This window comes from Herpailurus yagouaroundi, unplaced genomic scaffold, assembly GCF_014898765.1.
Source record: "Herpailurus yagouaroundi ecotype Mexico unplaced genomic scaffold, PumYag 188, whole genome shotgun sequence".
NCBI lineage: Eukaryota > Metazoa > Chordata > Mammalia > Carnivora > Felidae > Herpailurus > Herpailurus yagouaroundi.
Genome location: NW_024412419.1, coordinates 32,059,613 through 32,080,148, shown reverse-complemented (window position 1 = coordinate 32,080,148; position 20,536 = coordinate 32,059,613). Strand labels below are relative to the sequence as shown.

Below are 20,536 nucleotides of genomic sequence, written 5' to 3'. Positions count from 1 at the left end.
GAGCCATACCGGTGGTGAGAATATGTCGTTTCATTATGTATTTTGAATAGCAACAGGACTTAGTGACCATTTCGATGGAGTGAGGGGAAAGAGCAGTCGAAGGCTTCTCAGTCTGGGACATGAGCAGCCGAGGAGGAGTGCATCATTTACTGAGCTGGAGGGGATGCTGCTGGAAAGGAGTGGGAAAATCAAGAATTCCTTTTCAACCTAAGTCTGAGATGCTCGTTAGACGTCCAGAGGGAGACGTCAAGAGGGCAGTCGCTGTATAAGTCCGGTGTCGGGGGGAAGGTTCGGGCCGGAGACAATCTGGGGAGCCCCAGATGGCCAGGCGGTGCTTACATCTGTGGAATGGGTGGGGTTCCCCTTCGGTTGCCGGTGTCCACATCTGAGGTTTTCTGTTCCAGGTCAGACACTTTGACAGCCCCTACCTGGTGTACCACGAAAAGATCAGAACAAGTCGGGTGTTCATCCGAGACTGCAGCATGGTGTCCGTGTACCCGCTGGTCTTGTTCGGGGGAGGCCAGGTGAGCGTGCAGCTTCAGAGAGGAGCGTTTGTCGTGTCCCTGGATGACGGCTGGATCCGTTTTGCGGCTGCCTCCCATCAGGTAAGGGCTGGCGGGCCTGTCTAGGAGGCACAGGCCCCGAGGGGCTTCAAGGAGAAGACGGGTTCCTGCAGGGAGCGAGGACGGCAGAGCTGGCAAAGAGCGAATGAGGAGAGGGTAGTGGGCCACGGACAGAGGCCAGGCCCGGAGCCTCAGTGAGAGACCAGGAGGGCACTGGGAGGGGAGCCCAGGACGGGCTGGCGTGGGAGGCTCAGGACAGAAGCTGCAGGCGAGACGTTGGACCTTCCTAACTGTTCAACAGATAACACATGTTCTCCAAAGAAAAGTCCCAAAATACACAGATGAGCAAAAATAAATAAAAATCACCCTGATTCCACCACTACCATTAAAAAAAAAAGGTAATGGATCTGAATTGTCTATTGTCAGGTCTCACATGTTCACTACTGGAGTGTCTGCAGAGACACTGGAGGCAGAGTATACGCTTAGGAAATAAAAATTCATTTTGACATTTGCATCAGGTAGAGGTCTTAGACGGCAAGAAGCAGAAACACCAACTCAAACGTTAAAGAGAATTTATTGGCACATTGAACTGTAACATCTAAAGCAGCACAGTCGAATAAAAATACGTGAGCCACATGTGTAATTTCAATTTTTCTAGTAGCCACATTTGAAAAACACAAATAGGCGCAGTTCATCTTAATTTTATGTAGCCTAACACATCTAAAAAGTTTTCATGTCATCGTGTCATCGTATAAGGGCGCACTGAGATACTCCTCTTCATGTGACATCGTCATAATCTGGACTGTGCGCACTCACCGCACATCTCAGTTCAAAGTGGCCCTTGGATGAGCCACATGTGACGAGTGGCCGTCGTGTTGCCCAGTACAGTTTCCGGAAGGCCAGGCAGCTGGGTGACGAGAGGCTGGCTGACCTTGTGGGGGCAGGATGGCTGCGGCGGCCCCCGGCCTCACGTCTGTTGCAGCGTAGTGTCCGGAAGGGCAGACCAGAAACCTCCTCTCTTAAACCAACTGTTGTGGCCAAAGGAGTGTCATAAACTGTAAGGCCCGGGTCACCTGAGCCATTCACTCTGGCAAAGCCCACGGCACGAGCCTGTTTGAGTTCCGTCTGGGCGCAAACTGCACGGTGGCCAGACGACGGGGGAGGGGCAAAGCATGTCGGGAAGACCGCTCCAGTGCCTGCTCCAACAGCAGCACCAGCAAAATGCCATAAAGAATGTGGAGCTATTAGCCCCAGCAAAGCATAGAATGTATCCTAAAGCTAGAGACTTTTTCTCTTAGTATCTACCATTTTTAATTTTCCATTTTCCTGCTTCTCCTCTTGGAACAAATTATAAAAGGTGACCAGGCTTTAATATGGAGAACACTACATGAAAGCCATCCTTTCAGATTTAATCTTTTCTTGAAAGGAGATGTGGACATTGAGGGAACATTCCTATAGCTGCATCAAGAAATTAAAACTTTTAAAAAAAATTTTATTTATTTTTGAGAGCAAGAGAGAGCATGAGTGGGGGAGGGGCAGAGAGAGAGGGAGACACAAAATCGGAAGCAGGCTCCAGGCTCAGAGCTGCAGCTGTCAGCACAGAACCTGACGCGGGGCTCGAACTCACGGACTGTGAGATCATGACCTGAGCCGGAGTCAGACGCTTAACCGACTGAGCCACCCAGGCGCCTCCATCAAGAAATTTTAGAAGCGTTTTTAGAATAAATTCTGTTAGTTTCTCCTCCCCCACCACGTGGAGGTAAAATTAATAGCAGCAATCTAGAATAATGATAATCATCACTGGGATGTTTCCTGTAATAACCTTTCCTCCCCCGTTGACCCAAGCGCTGCTTACGCTGCAACTTTCATTTTAGGTGGCCGAATTAGTAAAGGAACTTCGTTGTGAACTTGACCAGCTCCTCCAGGATAAGATAAAAAACCCCAGCACAGATCTGTGTACGTGTCCTCGAGGATCCCGGATCATCAGCATGATTGTGAAACTTGTCACCACACAATAAAGACCTGCCTCAGGAGAGCGCCGGCCCCGCCCCTTGTGCTCCCCCGGGAAATGACGGCAGCACCTCTACCTCCAGCCAAGCCCTGAGGCGCCGCGCTCGAGGGAAGCCTCCCAGACCCCCAGACCGAGCAGGGGCCCTCCCAGCACAATTTGGAGTGTCGGTGTGAGGCGGTCGAAAAACCAGCTTTGCCTGTCTTTTTCTCTGGGACTGTCCCGGAATGAAGGAAATTCACCCAGTAACACAAAAGTGAATGTTTAATACAATTCTGTTTTATTCTATGTATTTTTTTTCTCCTGCTTTTTACTAGGGTGAGGGAGGAGCATGAGGAGAAATACTGAATGTTTTTTCTATCATAACGGCTCATCTGAAAGAAGTTAGAACGGAAAAAGGAGAAAAAAAATCATGTGAGCAAGAAAAATTAAAATTTCATTTTAGGCTCTTGGCTACAAAGCAAACTTGACTTGTGAGGGATTTTTACTTTTACTCATTAAAGGTCAACCTAAAAAAACAAACTTAAAGAGCTCTTATCTGTTATTAGAATGCAAGCTGGTCTCACCCTTAACGTTCATATTCTCGAAAGCAGAACCGTCTAGGTGTCTTCGTGCTGTTTTAGGTTTTCCATTTAGGAATCTCTGCTCTCTCTTAGGCACACACCCAGATCTAATGGCCACACTCCTCCTTACCCAAAGGGGAATTTTGATGGCATTCTCAGAGCAGAGTTGGCACGGTCGATGTAGAAAAGTTTGCCATGCTAGTGTCAGATTTACAGCCATAAAAATATCTTCCACGAGACTGCTTATTTTCAACCACCACTTAGGTGAATGGGGAGCCAGCATGTGGAAAAACCATGAGTACATTTACATTGCCTCTGGACATTTTTCAGCGTGGCCAGGAAGAATCCCGAAGGGCTGAGTAGAAAAAAATATTCTTGTGTTTGTCTAGCGCTCAGGTAGAGTCACTATAGATTTCACACTAGAGACAGAATTCAAACGAATCAGCAAAACCACTGCAGTGAAGGGTGGTCACTTTTTAAGGTATTATTTCTGTTCAGTTTCCAGAAAACCTCCTGGACTGTCCAAAACGGTCATCAAGCATGTTTAAACTTTGGCGCACTTGAAGAGCTGAGATTCTAAGTAGTATTTTTAAAAGGCATGAATTCACGTTATCACTTTAAATAAAAGACACGCATATGCACAGCACCCACAGCATTCAGGCTCTGACTTGCCCTGGAAACAAGGCTCACATTACAGAACTGCTCAGGAGAAATGCAGGAGAAAACCGTCCTAACACATTTTTTTAAACCAGTGTGGACTCTTGGTGCCGTAGCGGAGCTCATATTGGCTGCCTGAGATCGAGCCATCGGCCTGAGTGGACCCACAGCTCTCAACACAAGTCCGCAGCACAGCATACGACTGGCCAGCTGGCCGGGTGGTAGTTAACAACAAAACCATCCATTGAGAGTACTGAGAAATCGCTCCCCTCCCTCGGGGCAGTCATCGTGGGCTGGTCACCTGCAGTCAGGCACAAACACAAGTCGCACAAGTCGTTTTACAGGTGGGCCAGAAGGTGGAAAAGACTGGGAAGCCTTGACTGAAGGCACTGAATAGGAAAAATCCTTGGGGCACCTGGGTAGCTCAGACTGTTAAGTGCCAGACTTCAGCTAGGGTCATGATCTCACGATTCATGGGTTCAAGCCCCATGTCGGGCTCTGTGCTGACAGCTTGGAGCCTGGAGCCTGCTTCGGATTCTGTGTCTCCCTCTCTCTCTGCCCCTCTCCTGCTCGTGCGCTCTCGCTCTCTCAAAAATAAATAGACATTAAAATAAATAAATAAACATTAAAAAAACAACATAAAATAAAAATCCTCACCTCCAAGACTAAACTTCTTAAGCCCTATCACTAACATGAGATCAATGAAATAGGACTACTTCTTTTCGATTGAAGATCAGAGTGCAGTGTAGCATTTCAAGGTGACACCAGATTTCTAAGCCCCAACAAGATGGTCAGCATTGGGGAGCCTGGGTGTCTAAAGCATCTGACTCTTGATCTCAGCTCAGGTCATGATCTTGCAGTTCGTGAGTTCAAGGCCCACGTGGGGCTCTGCGTTGACCATGTGGAGCCCCGTTGGGGTCCCTCTGCCCCTCCCCTGCTTGCTGTCTCTCTAAATAAACTGTAAAAAAAACTGTAAAAGATGATCAGCATTTAATGTTCTTTTCTGGAGAACTCTGTAAATGTTTCTCAAACATTTGTTTTACTGGAACCTAGCTAGGAAATAATATGGATGCAGTACCTGCTACAAAATTAGTCTGCGACACTGTTGTAGTGCATGTCTGCGGGGACTTCTCAGGAAATGAGAATAGGTAACAACATTCTCACGGAGGTGGTCATAGGTTGACAAAGTGCCTTCTTCCTGCTTGAGCTCCATATCTGAATACTACCATTCAAACTCCCTGACGAGGAATGAATTTTGGTCTGTACCCTTCCATTTTGTCACTTGAGCAGTTTAAATAATATACCAGAGCACACAGACTGTGGGTCTGCAAGCATGTGGTCAGTGTTCTTTTTCATTTCCAGGCAATGGTTTGAATATGTCCCTAAGAGGGTATCATAAAAGAAGACATTGTGAAAGTCACTCTGTAAAATATATAGCAAAGGTAAGCAAATTGGGACCAACGGTGTGGTTTTCAGGTGCGGCCCAGGCTGGCTTCTTGAGGACTGCATTCTGCTGCGTTGTCTCAGTTGCTGGGCCGAGAGCTGGTGAGCTCGGGCTTGACACTCCGAGGGTGTCTTGTAAGGGTCACCTCGTTGCCACATAAATGAGGATTCCGGGGACAGCAGAATTCTGCTCCCATTGCCCTTGTGCTTGAACAAGCCTGGGCAGACAATGGCTCTTTCCTCCTACGTCACGCTAGAATTAAGCATAATTCCTAGGGCTTATTTTCTCCTAAATGCAGGGGGTAGAGTTTGCTTAAAATATTTAACCGGTTAATAAATAGCAGGGTGAGCTATTGTTTTCAGAAGTTAGAACTTGGTCATGAAACTGTGTCAGTCAACATTTGAGGACTCACAGTACGGAGTGCCTCAGGTGGAAACAATACAGAGCCAGCTAATACAATTTATTGTCACGGCAATAGTTTCAGACTGTTCCAGAGTGATAGACTTATTCAATGTCTTTCAGCCTCACACATGTAAAGCTACGTAATGACTGTGTAAACCATTAACCACGATGAATCATTAACAGGAGAGACTTTTTCTTGCCAGCTTCTAAGTTATCGCCCCCACAATGATAATATCAAAGAGATTGGTCTTAAATAGGATTTGTGGCCAATCACTAATCCTTAAAGTGCTTTCAAATCTTAAATGTTTTAATAATTTGTTTTGTCAAAGAGCAAAGAAAGAGTTCTGCTGGAGAATCACTCGTGCCCTACATGTGGACCAGCAGGAAGGAGTGGCATCCGTGTTTCATAAAGATACAGGACAGCAGCCCAAACACGAGCTTGTTCCCACAGACGGTTCAGCCTCTGCCTTCTTTGCCTAACGGGGACCATCCCGGAGTCTACTCCCCAGTCAGTTCTAGCCCAGCTAATTGAATAAATAAGCCAGGACGCGGTGCCCCAGTGAGACAGCTGTGAGGACGATGACTTCGAATCAACGTACGGGGGTGCCTGGGTGGCTCAATCATTGAGCATCTGACGTCAGCTCAGGTCGCAATCTCACAGTTCGCGGGTTTGAGCCCCACATTGGGTGAGCTCAAGTCCTGCTTTGGGTAGACATGAGCTCGCTCTCTCTCTCTCTCCCCCTCCTGGGAATGATTCTCTCTCTCTCTCTCTCTCTGCCCCTTGCTTACTTGTGCCTTCTCTCTTTCAAAAAAAAAAAAAAAATCAGTTTACTGGATTTTTCCTCCTGTATTTCAACATTTTAGGAAAGAAACAAATGGCAACAAAAGACAGTATAAGGGGTTTGTTTGAAAAGGCAACTTCCTATAAATACCAGCAATGAATATCTGTTTAGGATGATGACCCTGACATGACAAATACGGTATTCCTAAATATGGTATAACAATGTGTCTAATAAACATTTTCAACAGAAGCATTTCAAAGAGCGAAGGTTTTTTTTTATTATTCCTTATGCAGAAAATGCAATTACTGCTACGTCCTCCAACCTAGGCTTTATTGAAAATGTCCTGAAGGAGTTAATTTTCCTTCCAAGTTGAACTTGTTTTATGAAGGGGAGATTATCCATGGCTGATTTTCTTCTGCAATAATTCAAAACGGGATAACGTAGCTAAAACGACTCATTTACTTCTCCAGAGTCCCCCTTTAATAAGTTTGCCTCATTCCATCCTTGGGTTTCAAATGTCTCCAAAGTATCTGCTAACCTTTCAAGGAAGACTCTATTTGTCCATGGAGGTCGATTAACTATAATACAGGACCTTATCATGTACAAGGACCATAAGGAGGTTTCCTCACAGGAGAAAATGTAGATTTTGCTTGTTTTCAACGAGTGGTTCTCAACTGGAGGCAATTTTGCCCACCGGGGGACATTTGGCGGTATCTGGAGGCAGCACAACTGAGTGGGGATCGGGGTGTACTCCTGGCATCTAGTGGTCGGAAGCCAGAGATGCTGCTAAATACCCTACAATGCACAGGAGCCTCCCCTACCCCCCCCAACAAATTATCCAGTTCACGATGTCAGTAGTGCCAAGGTGGAGAAAACCTATTTAAACAAAATGGGTAACCACTTACAAAGTCTGGCTATTAGTTACTAGTCAGATACAAATTATGCCCACACATCTCTCTGAAAAGTTATGCCCACATCAACTGCAATCAACATGTACTGTGTGAATAAGAATTTATGAGTCCATCACGTTGTTACCAAAATACAGAGTACTTGCACCCGGGGGACTCAGTCGGCTGAGCATCTGACTCTGGATTTTGGCTCAGGTCACGATCTCACAGTTCATGAGATCAAAGCCCCTCGTTGGGCTCTGTGCTGATAGCTGGGAGCCTGCTTGGGATTCTCTCTCCCCCTCTCTCTCTCTACCCCAACACCCCCCACCTCAAAGTAAATAAATAAACTTAAAAAAAAAAAAAGGAAATACAATTTGCATGTGACACTAATACTGCTAATGTTTTCCACTACAAAACTCAAGTTCTCAAATCAGGAGACTATAGATGCTGGAGAGGATGTGGAGAAACGGGAACCCTCTTGCACTGTTGGTGGGATTGCAAATTGGTGCAGGCATTCTGGAAAACAGTGTGGAGGTTCCTCAGAAAATTAAAAATAGACCTACCCTATGACCCAGCAATAGCACTGCTAGGAATTTCCCCAAGGGATACAGGAGTACTGATTGATGCATAGGGGCACTTGTACCCCAATGTTTATAGCAGCACTCTCAACAATAGCCAAATTATGGAAAGAGCCTAAATGTCCATCAACTGATGAATGGATAAAGAAATTGTGGTTTATATACACAATGGAGTACTACATGGCAATGAGAAAGAACGAAATGTGGCCCTTTGTAGCAACGTGGATGGAACTGGAGAGTGTGATGCTAAGTGAAATAAGCCATACAGAGAAAGACAGATACCATATGTGGATCCTGAGAAACTTGACAGAAACCCATGGGGGAGGGGAAGGGAAAAAAAAAAAGAGGTTAGAGTGGGAGAGAGCCAAAGCATAAGAGACTCTTAAAAACTGAGAACAAACTGAGGGTTGATGGGGGGTGGGTGGGAGGGGAGGGTGGGTGATGGGTAGTGAGGAGGGCACCTTTTGGGATGAGCACTGGGTGTTGTATGGGAACCAATTGGACAATAAATTTCATATATTGAAAAAAAAAAAGAAAAAAAAACAACTCAAGTTCTCACACTCAGGCCCGTATTACAATGTTTGAAATACACACACATACACACACATATGCACACACACACACACACACACACACACCCTTCCCTTATCTTTCCATTATTTGAAGGGAGTCCAACCTAGCAGACTTTGGCCAATATGGTAAAACACAAATAGGGTTTTTAAAAAGGGGTAAAGGGGGATGGGAGTACATAGCTCTATAGGTAGATGACTGTAAAATGTTGAAATCTAACATAAAGCTTACCGAACTATAATTCTATAATTTCTAGGCTCAGTAACCCTTCTCCTATTGTTTGAACTGAAAAAACAAAGCAGTTGGTTTCAGGACTTAATTATTAGCAAGATTACCAGACTAAATGTCAAAGATGCATTATGCTCTTTAGAAGACAGATGTCTTTACAAATCAAGGGCCATGCTGTACACGGGCACCAAGGGACTATCCCATATGAGGAGGAAACTAATCCATTGATTATAGACCCAACACAAAACAATCCGTAATTATAGACGTTTTTGTTAATGCCGCCCTTCTGTCTCTGACATTCACCTATGCACTTTCCCATTTAAACTCCAGCTGTCCCCATTATTTCTAGCCCAAAAATCTTTATACCATCCTTTTCCACGGTAAGCATGGCTAAGATGGATTAATTGAAGCGTGCAATCTGATTAGTTAACAGGGAGGCTGATTGTCCTGTTTATAACTAATGTGTGCTACACGGCTAGTTTGAGACCCAAATTGGGGTTGCAGGAAATCCTCCCACACTTATGCTCACAATTTCAATATAACCAACTTATTTTAAGCAGGTGCTATGTGCCAGCCACCCTGGGAATTCAGGATACAAAGATAAACTGGGACACAGGAGAAACAAGACAATAGAGAAATAAAGTTTACTTGAATAAATTCAATCAAGAGCATAATTTACCCCTGCAAGAGCCTCTGAAGGTTTTTTTTAAAAAAACAAACAAACAAACAAACAAACTAGACACCTGTATGTTGAAATTAAAAGGAAGGACACTGAGGTGTCTGGCCGGCTCAGTCAGAAGAGCATGCCACTCTTGATCTCAGGGTCCTTGTGCTATTTTGTTGCACGTGAGACTATCCGTGTGGTTTACCTATTTATTAGCACTCATAATCCACATCTTTGATTTGACCAAAACAACAGAGAACGAAAACTCACACACGACACACGTGTGCCTCTGAAGTCTTGTAATATGATGGACTTAACATCCAAACACTTCACGAAGGAAAAAATAAAAATGAAGTCTTATTTCAATCGGCGCATCCACAGTTCTTGGCTTCTCACTGCGGAGCTGCAAGATGTCCCTGAATAAGATCCTGAACACGGGACAGAATAATCTCATTAGAACTGCTGCAATTTTCGGGGCCATACGGGGGGTCTATCGTCAGCACCCCAGCCACACACAGAGTCCGTTGTGAATCTCCCTGTTCAGTGATGGGAATGTGGTTCTTCTCCAGCCATTTCTTGAGGCTGTTCTTCCTCTTCTCCAGGTCCTCAGGGCTGTATGCCTTGCAGTCTCCAGACATGAACAAATGTGCCAGCTTCTCTCTCACTCCATGGTCCCCTTCGTTCACAGTTTCAACAGTCTGCACGGCATGGCCCATAATTCCAGTCACAGATATGCTGCCATCTTCTAGGAAGTTCACGAGGACGATACTTTGGAGGAAAAGTAAGTTCACAGCAGATATGTAAAAGAAAAACCTAAAGTCTCATAAATCTATGGAAGAAGCAGTGGAATGAGAGGCATCACCAGCCCCAACAGGTAATGAAACCAGGGAAGAAGGACTTCCCTGTTTAAAATTAATCCTCTCACCATCAAATGTTTGTACTTGGTCAATAAGTATTCACTGAGGGTCCTATACATCTGAGCTTTTTTTTTTTTTTTAACGTTTATTTATTTTTGAGAGAGACACAGAGTGGGATCAGGGGAGGGGCAGAGAGAGAGGGAGACACAGAATACGAAGCAGGCTCCAGGCTCCGAGCTGTCAGCACAGAGCCCGACGTGGGGCTCAAACCACAAACTGCAAGATCATGACCTGAGCCAAAGTCAGACGCTTAACCGACTGAGCCACCCAGGCGCCTCACATCTAAACTTTCTGTCTAGCCTAAATCATTGTGGAATGCAGTTAAAGCATTAAAGAGTTATGAAAGGCTTAAACGTATATTAGAAAAGAAGAAAGGGCACAGACTTAACTTTCAGAGTTCAAAAACAACTGAGTAACTCACCTTCAAAGTAGATCAAAGAAAATAACAAAACACAAAATCAATGAAATAGAAAATAAGAATTAATAACAAGATCACCAAAGCCAAATGTTGGCTCTTTGAAAAAAACAAAAAGATAAAAAAAAAACAAAACCATGTAGGGGCACCTGGGTGGCTCAGTTGGTTGAGTGCCCTACTTCAGCTCGGGTCATCTCACAGTTCATGAGTTCAAGCCCTGCATAGGGCCCTATGCTGATAGATCAGAGCCTGGAGCCTGCTTCGGATTTTGTGTCTCCCTCTCTCTCTGCCCCTCCCCTGCTCATGCTCTGTCTGTCTCTCTCTCACAAATAAATAAAGTTTTTTATTTATTACATATAAAAAACTTTTTTAAGAAAAAATAAACATGTAAAATTCATAAAACTCAAGCAAGATTAATTAGAATGGAGAAAAAAGGCAGCAAAGATTGGCAGTATAAAGTATTAGGAACAAATTTATGTCAATCGTTTTGAAAATTAAAACAGAAAACTTCCTGGGAAATATAAATTTCTACTACTGAGTCAAAGAAAGAGAGAATATAAACCATCTTATAATCATTAATAAAAACTGAATAAGTATTTAAGAATATTTTCCCATAAGAGGGGGGAAAAAAGGCTCAGTTTTACCAACAAATTATATACAATTTTTAAGGTTCAAACATTTCTTTTTTTTTTCCAAGATTTTAATTTTAAGTAATCTCCACACCCAACGTGGGGCTCAAACCCACAACCCCAACACCAAAAGTCACGTGCTCCACCAGCCAGGTGCTCCAAGGTTCAAACATTTATTTTTATCTTTTTATGAAATTTATTACTGAGAGACACAGAGAGAGCACGAGCATGGGAGGGGCAGAGAGAGGGGGAGACACAGAATCCGAAGCAGGCTCCAGGCTCCGGAGCTGTCAGCACAGAGCCCGACACGGGGCTCGAACTCACAAACCGCAAGATCATGACCTGAGCCGAAGTCAGACGCTTAACTGACTGAGCCAGCTCCAAACATTTCTTTTTTTTCTTTTTTTTTTTTTCAACGCTTATTTATTTTTGGGACAGAGAGAGACAGAGCATGAACGGGGGAGGGGCAGAGAGAAAGGGAGGCACAGAATCGGAAACAGGCTCCAGGCTCTGAGCCATCAGCCCAGAGCCCGACGCGGGGCTCAAACTCACAGACCGCGAGATCGTGACCTGGCTGAAGTCGGACGCTTAACCGACTGCGCCACCCAGGCGCCCCTTTTTTTTTTTTTTTTAATTTTATTTTATTTATTTATTTTTTCAAACATTTCTAATCTAACCAAACTCTTCTAGAGACTATAAAAGGTGGACTGTGCCTTAGCCCATTAAATGAGGCCAATACCAAAAGCAGAGATAATTAAAAAAATAAAACTACAAGTTAATCTCACTCATGAATACAAATGCAAAAATCCTAACTAAATAAAATACATGATATGATGCAATGTGATGTGAAGGGGATTTCACTTCTGTGGTACTCTTCCCAAAGCTTATAACCCCAGGCTATTTATGAGAAAGCATCACAAACCCAAATTGAGACCTTCTACAAAATACCTCATCAGTACTCTTCAAAAGTGTCAAGGTCATGAAAAACAAGGAAAGACTGAAAAGCTGTCACAGATCAGAGACTAAGGACACATGATGATTAAATGTGGGATCCTAGATTGGATCCTGGAACAGAAAAAAGGCAAACAATTAGTGGAAAAACTGTTGCAATCCAAATGACAGGTCTTTAGTTAATGTAAATTTTTAGTTTGGAGGAATGTACCACAGTTAGGTTAAGATGCCAATATCAGGGGAAGCTGGGTAGATGGGTCCTGTCTGTACTTTCTTTTCTATAAATCTAAAATCATTCCAAAATTTAAAAAGTGTGTGTGTATCACCACCTTTAGTCTTGCAAGAAACAAATCTGATCCTGATCAAACCTCTGGATACGAATCCCAGTTTATAGAAATACAGAGGATGAAATAAACTACACCGTGAGAATGCAATAAGCTAAACTCAGAATGTGTTCAACCCTGTAAGACAAATGATTCCATTTCTTCAACAAATAAATGACACGGAAAACTAAAAAGATGGGGTGCCTGGAAGGCACAATTGGTTGTGTCTAATTCTCAATTTCGGCTCAGGTGTTGATCCCAGGGTCCCGAGTCAGGCTCCACGCTTAGCATGGATACTGCTTAAGATTCTCTCTCCCTTCACCCCTCTTCCCCATTCACTTGCTCTCCCCCTCCCCAAAATACTGGGGGGGGGGGGGGAAGAAAACTAAACAGAGAAAGTGCACAGTCACAGATCAAGATATGTGAGAGATGTTATCAACCAAATTGATAAACCAATACAAAAAGATACTTTTGAGACAACCAGGCAAATCTCAACACGACTGTTAATAAAGTTATTATTACTTTTATTGGGTATTGTAACGTTATTGTGGTTATTAAAGACTTTATCTGCTAAAAGATATATTGATGTATTTATGAATAAAATGATAATGGTATTGTGGTTACATTTATTAGAGTTCTTATCTATTAAAAGTTACATTGAGGCATTTATGAACAAAATTAAATGAGCTGTGCTTAAAGATATTTAGAAGGGAAAGGTAAAGCTAGTTGTCTGTTATCCTATTCTCTCTACATTTATGTATATTTGAGATTTTCTAATAAAAACGTAGGAACAAAAAAGTGTCTCACTTCTACAAACCTGGCTGGTGCCAGGGTAATCCATAGTTTGAACAGCACTTAGATTCAAAGGCTATACAATTTTTTTTTTATTTTTTTAATGTTTATTTTTGATAGAGAGTGAGCGGGGTAGAGGCAGAGAGAGAGAGACAGAATCTGAAGCAGGCTCCAGGCTCTGAGCTGTCAGCAGAGCCTGATGCGGGGCTTGAACTCATGAACCGTGAGATCATGACCTGAGCTGAAGTCAGAGGCTTAACCGAGCCACCCAGGCGCCCCTAAAGACAATACAATTCTTACACGCGAATTCTTACATGGCTTTCATTTATCTACTTCCTTAGTTTGGATATAACATACAGGCAGCACAAAGGGGTGTCATTATGATTTCTGGGAAGCAGGACCCATACTCACTTGGCAGAAACTGGGTCTGTGGTTAAAACCCATCCTTTATAATCCTTCTCACTGGCTGTCACTTTGACTTCTTTGTACGTGTAATCTTGCCATTCTAAGGGGCCTTTCTTCATCCATTCATTCATGGCTGCCAGCTGACTAGATCAAAAACCACCACCAGTCCGGGTTAATATAGATGTTCCACTCAAGCAAATGCCCCAATCCCTATGCTAGGCAGAGAGAACATCTTGTGATTTGCCTCAGGTTCCGTATCAGGAAATAGGTGATATTCACGATTCAATATGAAAGCTAGGAGATCCCGAGTTGCCATGGGACTAACTCATCCGGCTTACTTCTATATTCGACCACCCAGTACCACTCCAGATGGCCTTCGCCCTGGCCTTGAACTCCGGTCGGCAGATGCTCAAACCCTTTAACTCTGTCTGCTCTCCACACCACTTTTAGCCAAACCTGAAAAACAAAACTCCTTTAATATCCACCCACTCGCTCTCTCTGGCTGTTTCTCCGCTGGATCCCGCCAGGGAGAGGCCTCGGATTTGCGACCATTTCCTCTTTTTTGTTTGGAAGATGCACGAACCGGGGGGCAGCAGCGAAGGCTCTAGAGCGCAGACTCCCTGACCTAGCTTGCAGCTGCACGATACTTAGAGCAGCACTCAAACCTGGTGGTGTTTAACGTTTAATCCCGACAAACGAGAAATATACCAGTTACAGCTCCTCACAGCGAAAGGCACGCAGCAACCACGCGGTAAGGAAGGAGTCTCCCCGGCGGCGCGGTCTAAACCCAGCATGCTTTGCGCCACTTCCTTCCCCCAGAAGTCTCTGTTTTGTAGTCCTTGACCTTGGTCACACCTAGAGGTCTGAGGGAGTCGGCGGGCGTGGGGGGATAAAAGCCGGGCGCGGGATGCGGGCGGGACTTGAGATTTTTGTATAATAAGGCTCCTTGTTCGCTAGAGCCACCCCTCTTCACTGCCACGATGGACACTTCAACCTTTTGTTTTTAAAGAGGAAAAGTCTCGTGCCCTGTCCTCATTGAGAGTAGACATGGAAATGCACCCTTGCCGTGGAATCGAAGCACAAGAACCCTCTAGGTAAATCCTAAAGCTTTAGAAGTGTGAGGTGAAAGTGCCTTGGAGAAGAGCGATAGAGCCAAGAGACTTGTTTGTTCCGCTGGTGTGAGGCAGTTAATACCTCTGCTCCTTCGGGATGTGCCCTTGCTAATAGTCCCGCAGGAGTTGCAGAAGCCAGAAAGAATAAAGCACAGGATCGGGATGAATTCCACCTAGCAGATCTCTCAGTGGGAAAGCCCCAGCCTCTCCTCCAACCCCCGCCCCCCTCCCCAGTAGAAAAGCGGAAAAGACTCGCTTCTGCCGCAGATTTATGTTCAGGTACTTAGGTGGCTCCTGGCATAGTCCGGAATTTTTTTCTTAACTGTGATCCTGAAAAATGGTACAAGGCGTTAAACATTGAGTTTCTGCAAATGGGAACACCAAGGGAGATTTACAGAAACTGAATTAGAGGCCTATCAAACCACGATGTAGAAAACATTGAAAATCAGCTTGGGGCATCTGGGTGGCACAGTCTATTAAGCCTCGGATTTAGGCTCAGCTCATGACCTCCCTGCTAGTGATCTCCTGGCTCCTGAGTTGGAGCCCCACACTGGGCTCTCTGATGTCTGCACGGAAGCTGCCTCACATCCTCTTTCCTCAGCTCTCTCTGCCCCTCCCCTGCTCCCGCTCTCTCTCAAAAAATAAATAAACTTAAAAAAAAACAAAAGAATTAGTCAGCTTTTCCCTTACAGTCTGGGATTTGAGTTCACATAATCCTTAAAGTATATTGTTTCTTATTGCCATCGTTTCAAATAATCCTTTGGCAACTTTGAGTCGTTGAATGATTGGCTGATTATATTAATGTGGCTTTAGTAAATTAGATTATGCCAGTTAAAGTCCTCTATAAATCTACAAAGAGCTAATATAAATACCAGTTGTTACAATGTGAAATGAAACGTTTGACCTCATAAAAATTCAGTCCAAAAGAGCTTGAACCAACTGTGACAACTGATCATTTGTATTTGAAGCCTTCTAACTGTCCCGCAGAATGAAAGACTTTGGAAGCTAGCTTCAAGCTTAAATTACTCCCTTTAAATTGATGTGACTGGGGCAGTTTCCTTCCCTTCTCTCCCCTCTCTCTTTAGCCTTCTGGATAAACTAAAGAATCATTCACAGCATCTGCCTATTGGAATCGCTGATTTATAACAGACTGAGCCTGCCCACTTCTAATGGAGGTTTACAGAGAGACCCTGTCTGTAGTCCACCCTCAACAAGTTCACATGTGCCATTTCCTTTTCCCCGTCAACGCCTACTCTTGGTCTCCCTGGTGCCTCCCTCCTACCAGTTGATGTCCCTTCTCTCACCTCTCTGCTTTTCTCCCTCTTCCCCTTCTCTTCTTCCGTCTTCTTCCTAGTATCTGCTTCCCCCTCAAACCTACACACATACACACACTCTCAACCCTTTCCTCTGCCAAGTTCAAAATTGCGTGTTCTAGATTTTGGAGTACATTCTGTTTAATTTTAACAAGAAATATTTTTTAAGCAATCTCTAAACCCAACGTGGGGTTCAAACTCATGACCCCAAGATGAAGAGTTGCATGCTCTGGGGTGCCTGGGTGGCTCAGTTGGTTAAGCATTCAACTCTTGATTGACCTGAGCTAAAGATGTTGAGTACTGAGCTCCTAAAAATTATTGCAGTGGTCCAGACAGGACACAAGCTGATAGCAGTGGAATGAAAAAGAGGGGAAAGAGGAGTAGATTCAACGAATGCTTCAAGGGAAAAATCAACTGGATTGGTGATTGATTGGAGTGGGGCAAGGGCATGTTGAGAACTTTGATCTGTTAACAGATCTTCTCTCTGTTCTTTTCTTCATTCAATAATAACCCCTCCTTCCTCTTTGTTTTTTCAAGATCTCAGGCCTCCACATAGTTATTATATTTACTAAACTAGATAAGAAATTTCTTCACAGAATAAAAAATGCTTCGATAACACTTTATTTGTTTTTATGGCACAGGAAGGCAACAGTGAGGTCTCTCCTCCAAGCTCTTATAAACTAACCCTAGGGGCGCCTGGGTGGCGCAGTCGGTTGGGCGTCCGACTTCAACCAGGTCACGATCTCGCGGTCCGTGAGTTCGAGCCCCGCGTCGGGCTCTGGGCTGATGGCTCAGAGCCTGGAGCCTGTTTCCGATTCTGTGTCTCCCTCTCTCTCTGCCCCTCCCCCGTTCATGCTCTGTCTCTCTCTGTCCCAAAAATAAATAAATGTTGAAAAAAAAAAATTAAAAAAAAAAAAAATAAACTAACCCTAAATGTTAAATAGAATGGATGTGATTCGATCTGTGGTTCGTTTGTACAAAGAGACCATCTATTATCTGGATAACCAGAGAATGTGGGGATGACCGAAATTCCAAACTGAGTGACCTGGTTGTATTCTCTGGAAGCCAGACTGGAATGGGATTTTATGTCAGTAAATGGAAACTTAATTATATTAGACCCTATCGGGACAGTCAATACCCCAGGGTTGGTAGCAGAAGGCACAAAAGAAGAAAGGTCAGTAAGTAGAAGATTGGGAGGTATTTCTCAAAGACCCTGAATCTGCAAGCGGGGACTTTCCAGAGGAATATACCTATCGTGGGGAACCGATATACTTCATCAGGTCTCAGCTTGGCCCAGAATAGATTTTCCTAAAACTATCTGCCTTCTTGTTCTGATTTGATGCTCCCCATGCCTCGTGACTCCCCCATGCTGGTTTTCTAGACACAGTGTTGATCAGGAGAGGTGATTCTTGAGAGGGAAACGAGCACTTTCTAATCAATAGAAAGGAATAGACCAGAAATCACAAACTAGGGGGCATATCGGGACATGCAGATAGTTTAATATCTGCACAGTTCAAATTAAAAAAATTTTTTTTTTAATTTGGAAGTTTTTATATAGTTTTCCTCTCTCTTCCTCACTAGTTTCTACTAGTTCTACCACTTTTATTGCTTTTGTTTGGCTGCTCTATATTGTTTACATCAGCTGCCTGATCCCACAGGAAATTGAATTTGCAACTCTGGAATAGTCCCTACTATAAATAAATAAATTAGCAGAGTAAATTATACCTTAATCTCTTGTGGTAAGAACCAGCCTTGGATGTGTCTAGTCAACTCTTGGGCCACTTAAGCACCAGAAAGCTGGGCTATGAGTAGCAACTTTACCAAGGAAATGCCAATTCCAAGATTTCCTGTTGGATTTCCATACAGTCTTTTTTAGGTGATTCCTTGGTCTTGTTGCCTTGCCTCCTTCTCATCTGTGCCCTTTTCATACCATTTTTGTAGCTTGTTGTTATTTACACATGTGTTGTGGCAGTTACTGTAGGTTGGTTCATTTAATAGTCCTTTCCCACAACCTCCTAATGAGGCTTGAAAGCCGAACTCAGGGTCACTGGGTGGCTCAGTCGGTTAAGTGCCCGACTTCGGCTCAGGTGCTGATCTCACAGTTCGTGGGTTCGAGCTCCGCATTGGGCTCTGTGCTGACACCTCAGAGCCTGGAGGCTGCTTCGGATTCTGTGTCTCCCACTCTCTCTGTGCCCCTCCCCAGCTCATGCTCTGTCTCTCTGTCTCTCTCTCTCTCTCAAAAATGAATAAAAACATTTTAGAAAATTAAACAAAAAAAGAAGAAGAAAGCTAAAACTCAATCTGCAGCTTCCCTTGCAGATAGATGGCTATATGAATACTTCTGGCCAGTGAGATATACATGGAAATCCCCAGAAGGCTGTCCCTTCTGAAATAAAAAGGCAAAGCCTCCTAAGGAGAAAGCCTTGGGCAATCATAAAGAATGAAATCTTGCCCTTTGCAACAACATGGATGGAACTAGAGTGTATTATGCTAAGTGAAATTCATCAAGGAAAGACAAATATCATGATTTCACTCATATGTGAAATTTAAGATACAAAACATGAACATAAGGGAAGGGAAGCAAAAATAATATAAAAACAGGGAGGGGGACAAAACATAAGAGACTCTTAAATATAGAGAACAAACAGGGTTGCTGGTGCGGTTGTGGGTGGGGGGATGGGCTAAATGGGCAAGGGGCATTAAGGAGGACACTTGTTGGCATGAGCACTGGGTGTTATACATACAGGATAGATTACTATAATCTACTTCTGAAATCATTATTGCACTATATGCTAACTAACTTGGATGTAAATTAAAAGAATAAATAAATATATTTTTTAAAAACAATGGTGGGCCACAGCTGACAGAGAACACTTCTGTCACTGTAATTTGTGTGAGCCCTACATTATACATAGAAAACAATTCTGATACTGAGACTCAAAGCTTTATTAGAAAATAAAGATCTTCAGGGGCACCTGGGTGGCTCAGTTGGTCAAACATCCGACTTCAGCTCAGGTCATGATCTCATGGTTCATGGGTTCGAGCCCCCCATCAGGCTCTGTGCTGACAGCTCGGAGCCTGGAGCCTGCTTTGAATTCTGTGTCTCCCTCGCTCTCTGCCCCTCCCCCGCTTGTGCTCTGTGTTTCTCTCTCTCAAAAATCAACATTAAAAATAATAGTAATAAAGATCTTCAGCAACATGGGTATTTCTCTGGGAAAAGAAATAAATAATTTATTTAAATGTGTTTTAGGGGCACCTGGGTGGCTCAGTCAGTTGAGCATCCGACTCTTAATCACGGCTCAGGTCATGATCTCAGGGTTCATGGGTTCAAGCCCTGCATCAGGCTCTGCGCTGACGTCATGGAGCCTGTTTAGGATTCTGTGTCTGCCTTTCTCTGCCCCTCCCCGCTCTCTTTCTCACTCTCTCTCTCTCTCTCAAAATAAATAAATAAAATTTAAAAAAGGAGGAGAAAGCTTTGGGATGCCTGGGTGTGTCAGTCAGTTAAACGTCCAACTTCAGCTCATATCATGATCTCATGGTTTGTGAGTTTGAGCCCCACATCAGGCTCTGTGTGGACAGCTCAGAGCCTGGAGCCTGCTTTGGATTCTGTGTCTCCCTCTCTCTCTGACCCTCACCCATTCTCACTCTGTGTCTCTCTCTGTCTCTCTCAAAAATAAACATTAAAAAAAAATAGTAGACTTTCAATATATATTTAACCAATTAATAAGCTTGCTATTCCTTGCAAGAAGTTGGGGCAAATCACAAGACCATTATTTAGGTGGAGAGTTACTTATTTCATAAGTGACCAAGAACAGAAAAAGCAAATTAACAGGTCAAATTTTAGATTGGCAAAGCAGATAACAAAGGGACCTTTGCTGTTTCTAAGAAAGTAACTTAAATCCTCTGCACTTAGGAACAGTGTATTATTCCTACTACTGGTAGTAGTAGTAATAATAAATGTGTATTAACTCAATCTTAATGAACACAGAAAAAACATGAAATAGGAACTATTATCCCTGCAAAGGACACTGAGGCACAGAGGCCCAAGACCATGTGGCTAGCTAGTGACAGAGCAAGGACACAAATCCAGGCAATCAGATCAAAGCCTGCCCTCTTAACCACTATACCATACTAACTAAACAATGGGGGATAATTTAAGCACAGTTGTACATCTAAATTTTTTTTTAATTTTTTTTTTTTTACATTTATTTATTTTTGAGAGACAGAGAGAGACAGCACGAGCAGGGGAGGGGCAGAGAGAGAGGGAGACACAGAATCCGAAGCAGGCTCCAGGCTCTGAGCTGTCAGCACAGAGCCCGACGCGGGGCTC

The 20,536-nt window shown here is 43.8% G+C and overlaps 3 protein-coding genes across 7 annotated transcripts in view; 1 reads left to right on the top strand and 2 right to left on the bottom strand.

Moving 5' to 3' along the window:
• DHX57 (DExH-box helicase 57) overlaps positions 1-3,093 on the top strand; it is a 55,420-nt gene extending 52,327 nt beyond the window's left edge. For all 4 annotated transcript variants that reach the window (XM_040496566.1, XM_040496563.1, XM_040496564.1 and 1 more), the window contains exons 23-24: positions 405-605; positions 2,438-3,093. In XM_040496566.1, the coding sequence (XP_040352500.1) occupies positions 405-605; positions 2,438-2,581 (345 nt within the window). In that variant the 3' untranslated portion in view covers positions 2,582-3,093. The remainder of the gene's footprint in view (positions 1-404; positions 606-2,437) is intronic.
• Positions 3,094-6,628: 3,535 nt separating this feature from the next.
• LOC121044365 (tetratricopeptide repeat protein 39B-like) overlaps positions 6,629-20,536 on the bottom strand; it is a 31,336-nt gene continuing 17,428 nt past the window's right edge. The window contains exon 3 of the transcript XR_005797269.1: positions 6,629-7,295. The gene's annotated coding sequence lies outside the window, so the exon portion shown is untranslated. The remainder of the gene's footprint in view (positions 7,296-20,536) is intronic.
• Positions 9,306-14,586, bottom strand: GEMIN6 (gem nuclear organelle associated protein 6). Of its 2 annotated transcripts, none has more exons than XM_040496573.1 (3): positions 14,490-14,586; positions 13,788-13,925; positions 9,306-10,117 (listed from the first exon to the last, which is right to left on the bottom strand). In XM_040496573.1, exons 1-3 carry the CDS (start codon positions 14,573-14,575, stop codon positions 9,742-9,744), a joined length of 600 nt encoding a protein of 199 aa, XP_040352507.1. In that variant the 5' UTR covers positions 14,576-14,586; the 3' UTR covers positions 9,306-9,741. The 2 variants fall into 2 exon arrangements, with proteins under 2 accessions (XP_040352507.1, XP_040352508.1); XM_040496574.1 differs by having other exon boundaries at positions 13,788-13,921; positions 14,490-14,559.

What these genes read in the sequence shown, in the direction of transcription:
- GEMIN6 (XM_040496573.1), bottom strand. Translation starts at nt 14,575, where the DNA reads ATGCTGGGTTTAGACCGCGCCGCCGGGGAGACTCCTTCCTTACCGCGT. An exon ending in GCTGTGAGGAGCTGTAACTG is followed by an intron (nt 13,926 to 14,489) that starts GTATATTTCTCG and finishes TTTTTGATCTAG; the next exon opens with TCAGCTGGCAGCCATGAATG. An exon ending in ACAGACCCAGTTTCTGCCAA is followed by an intron (nt 10,118 to 13,787) that starts GTGAGTATGGGT and finishes TTTCCTCCAAAG; the next exon opens with TATCGTCCTCGTGAACTTCC.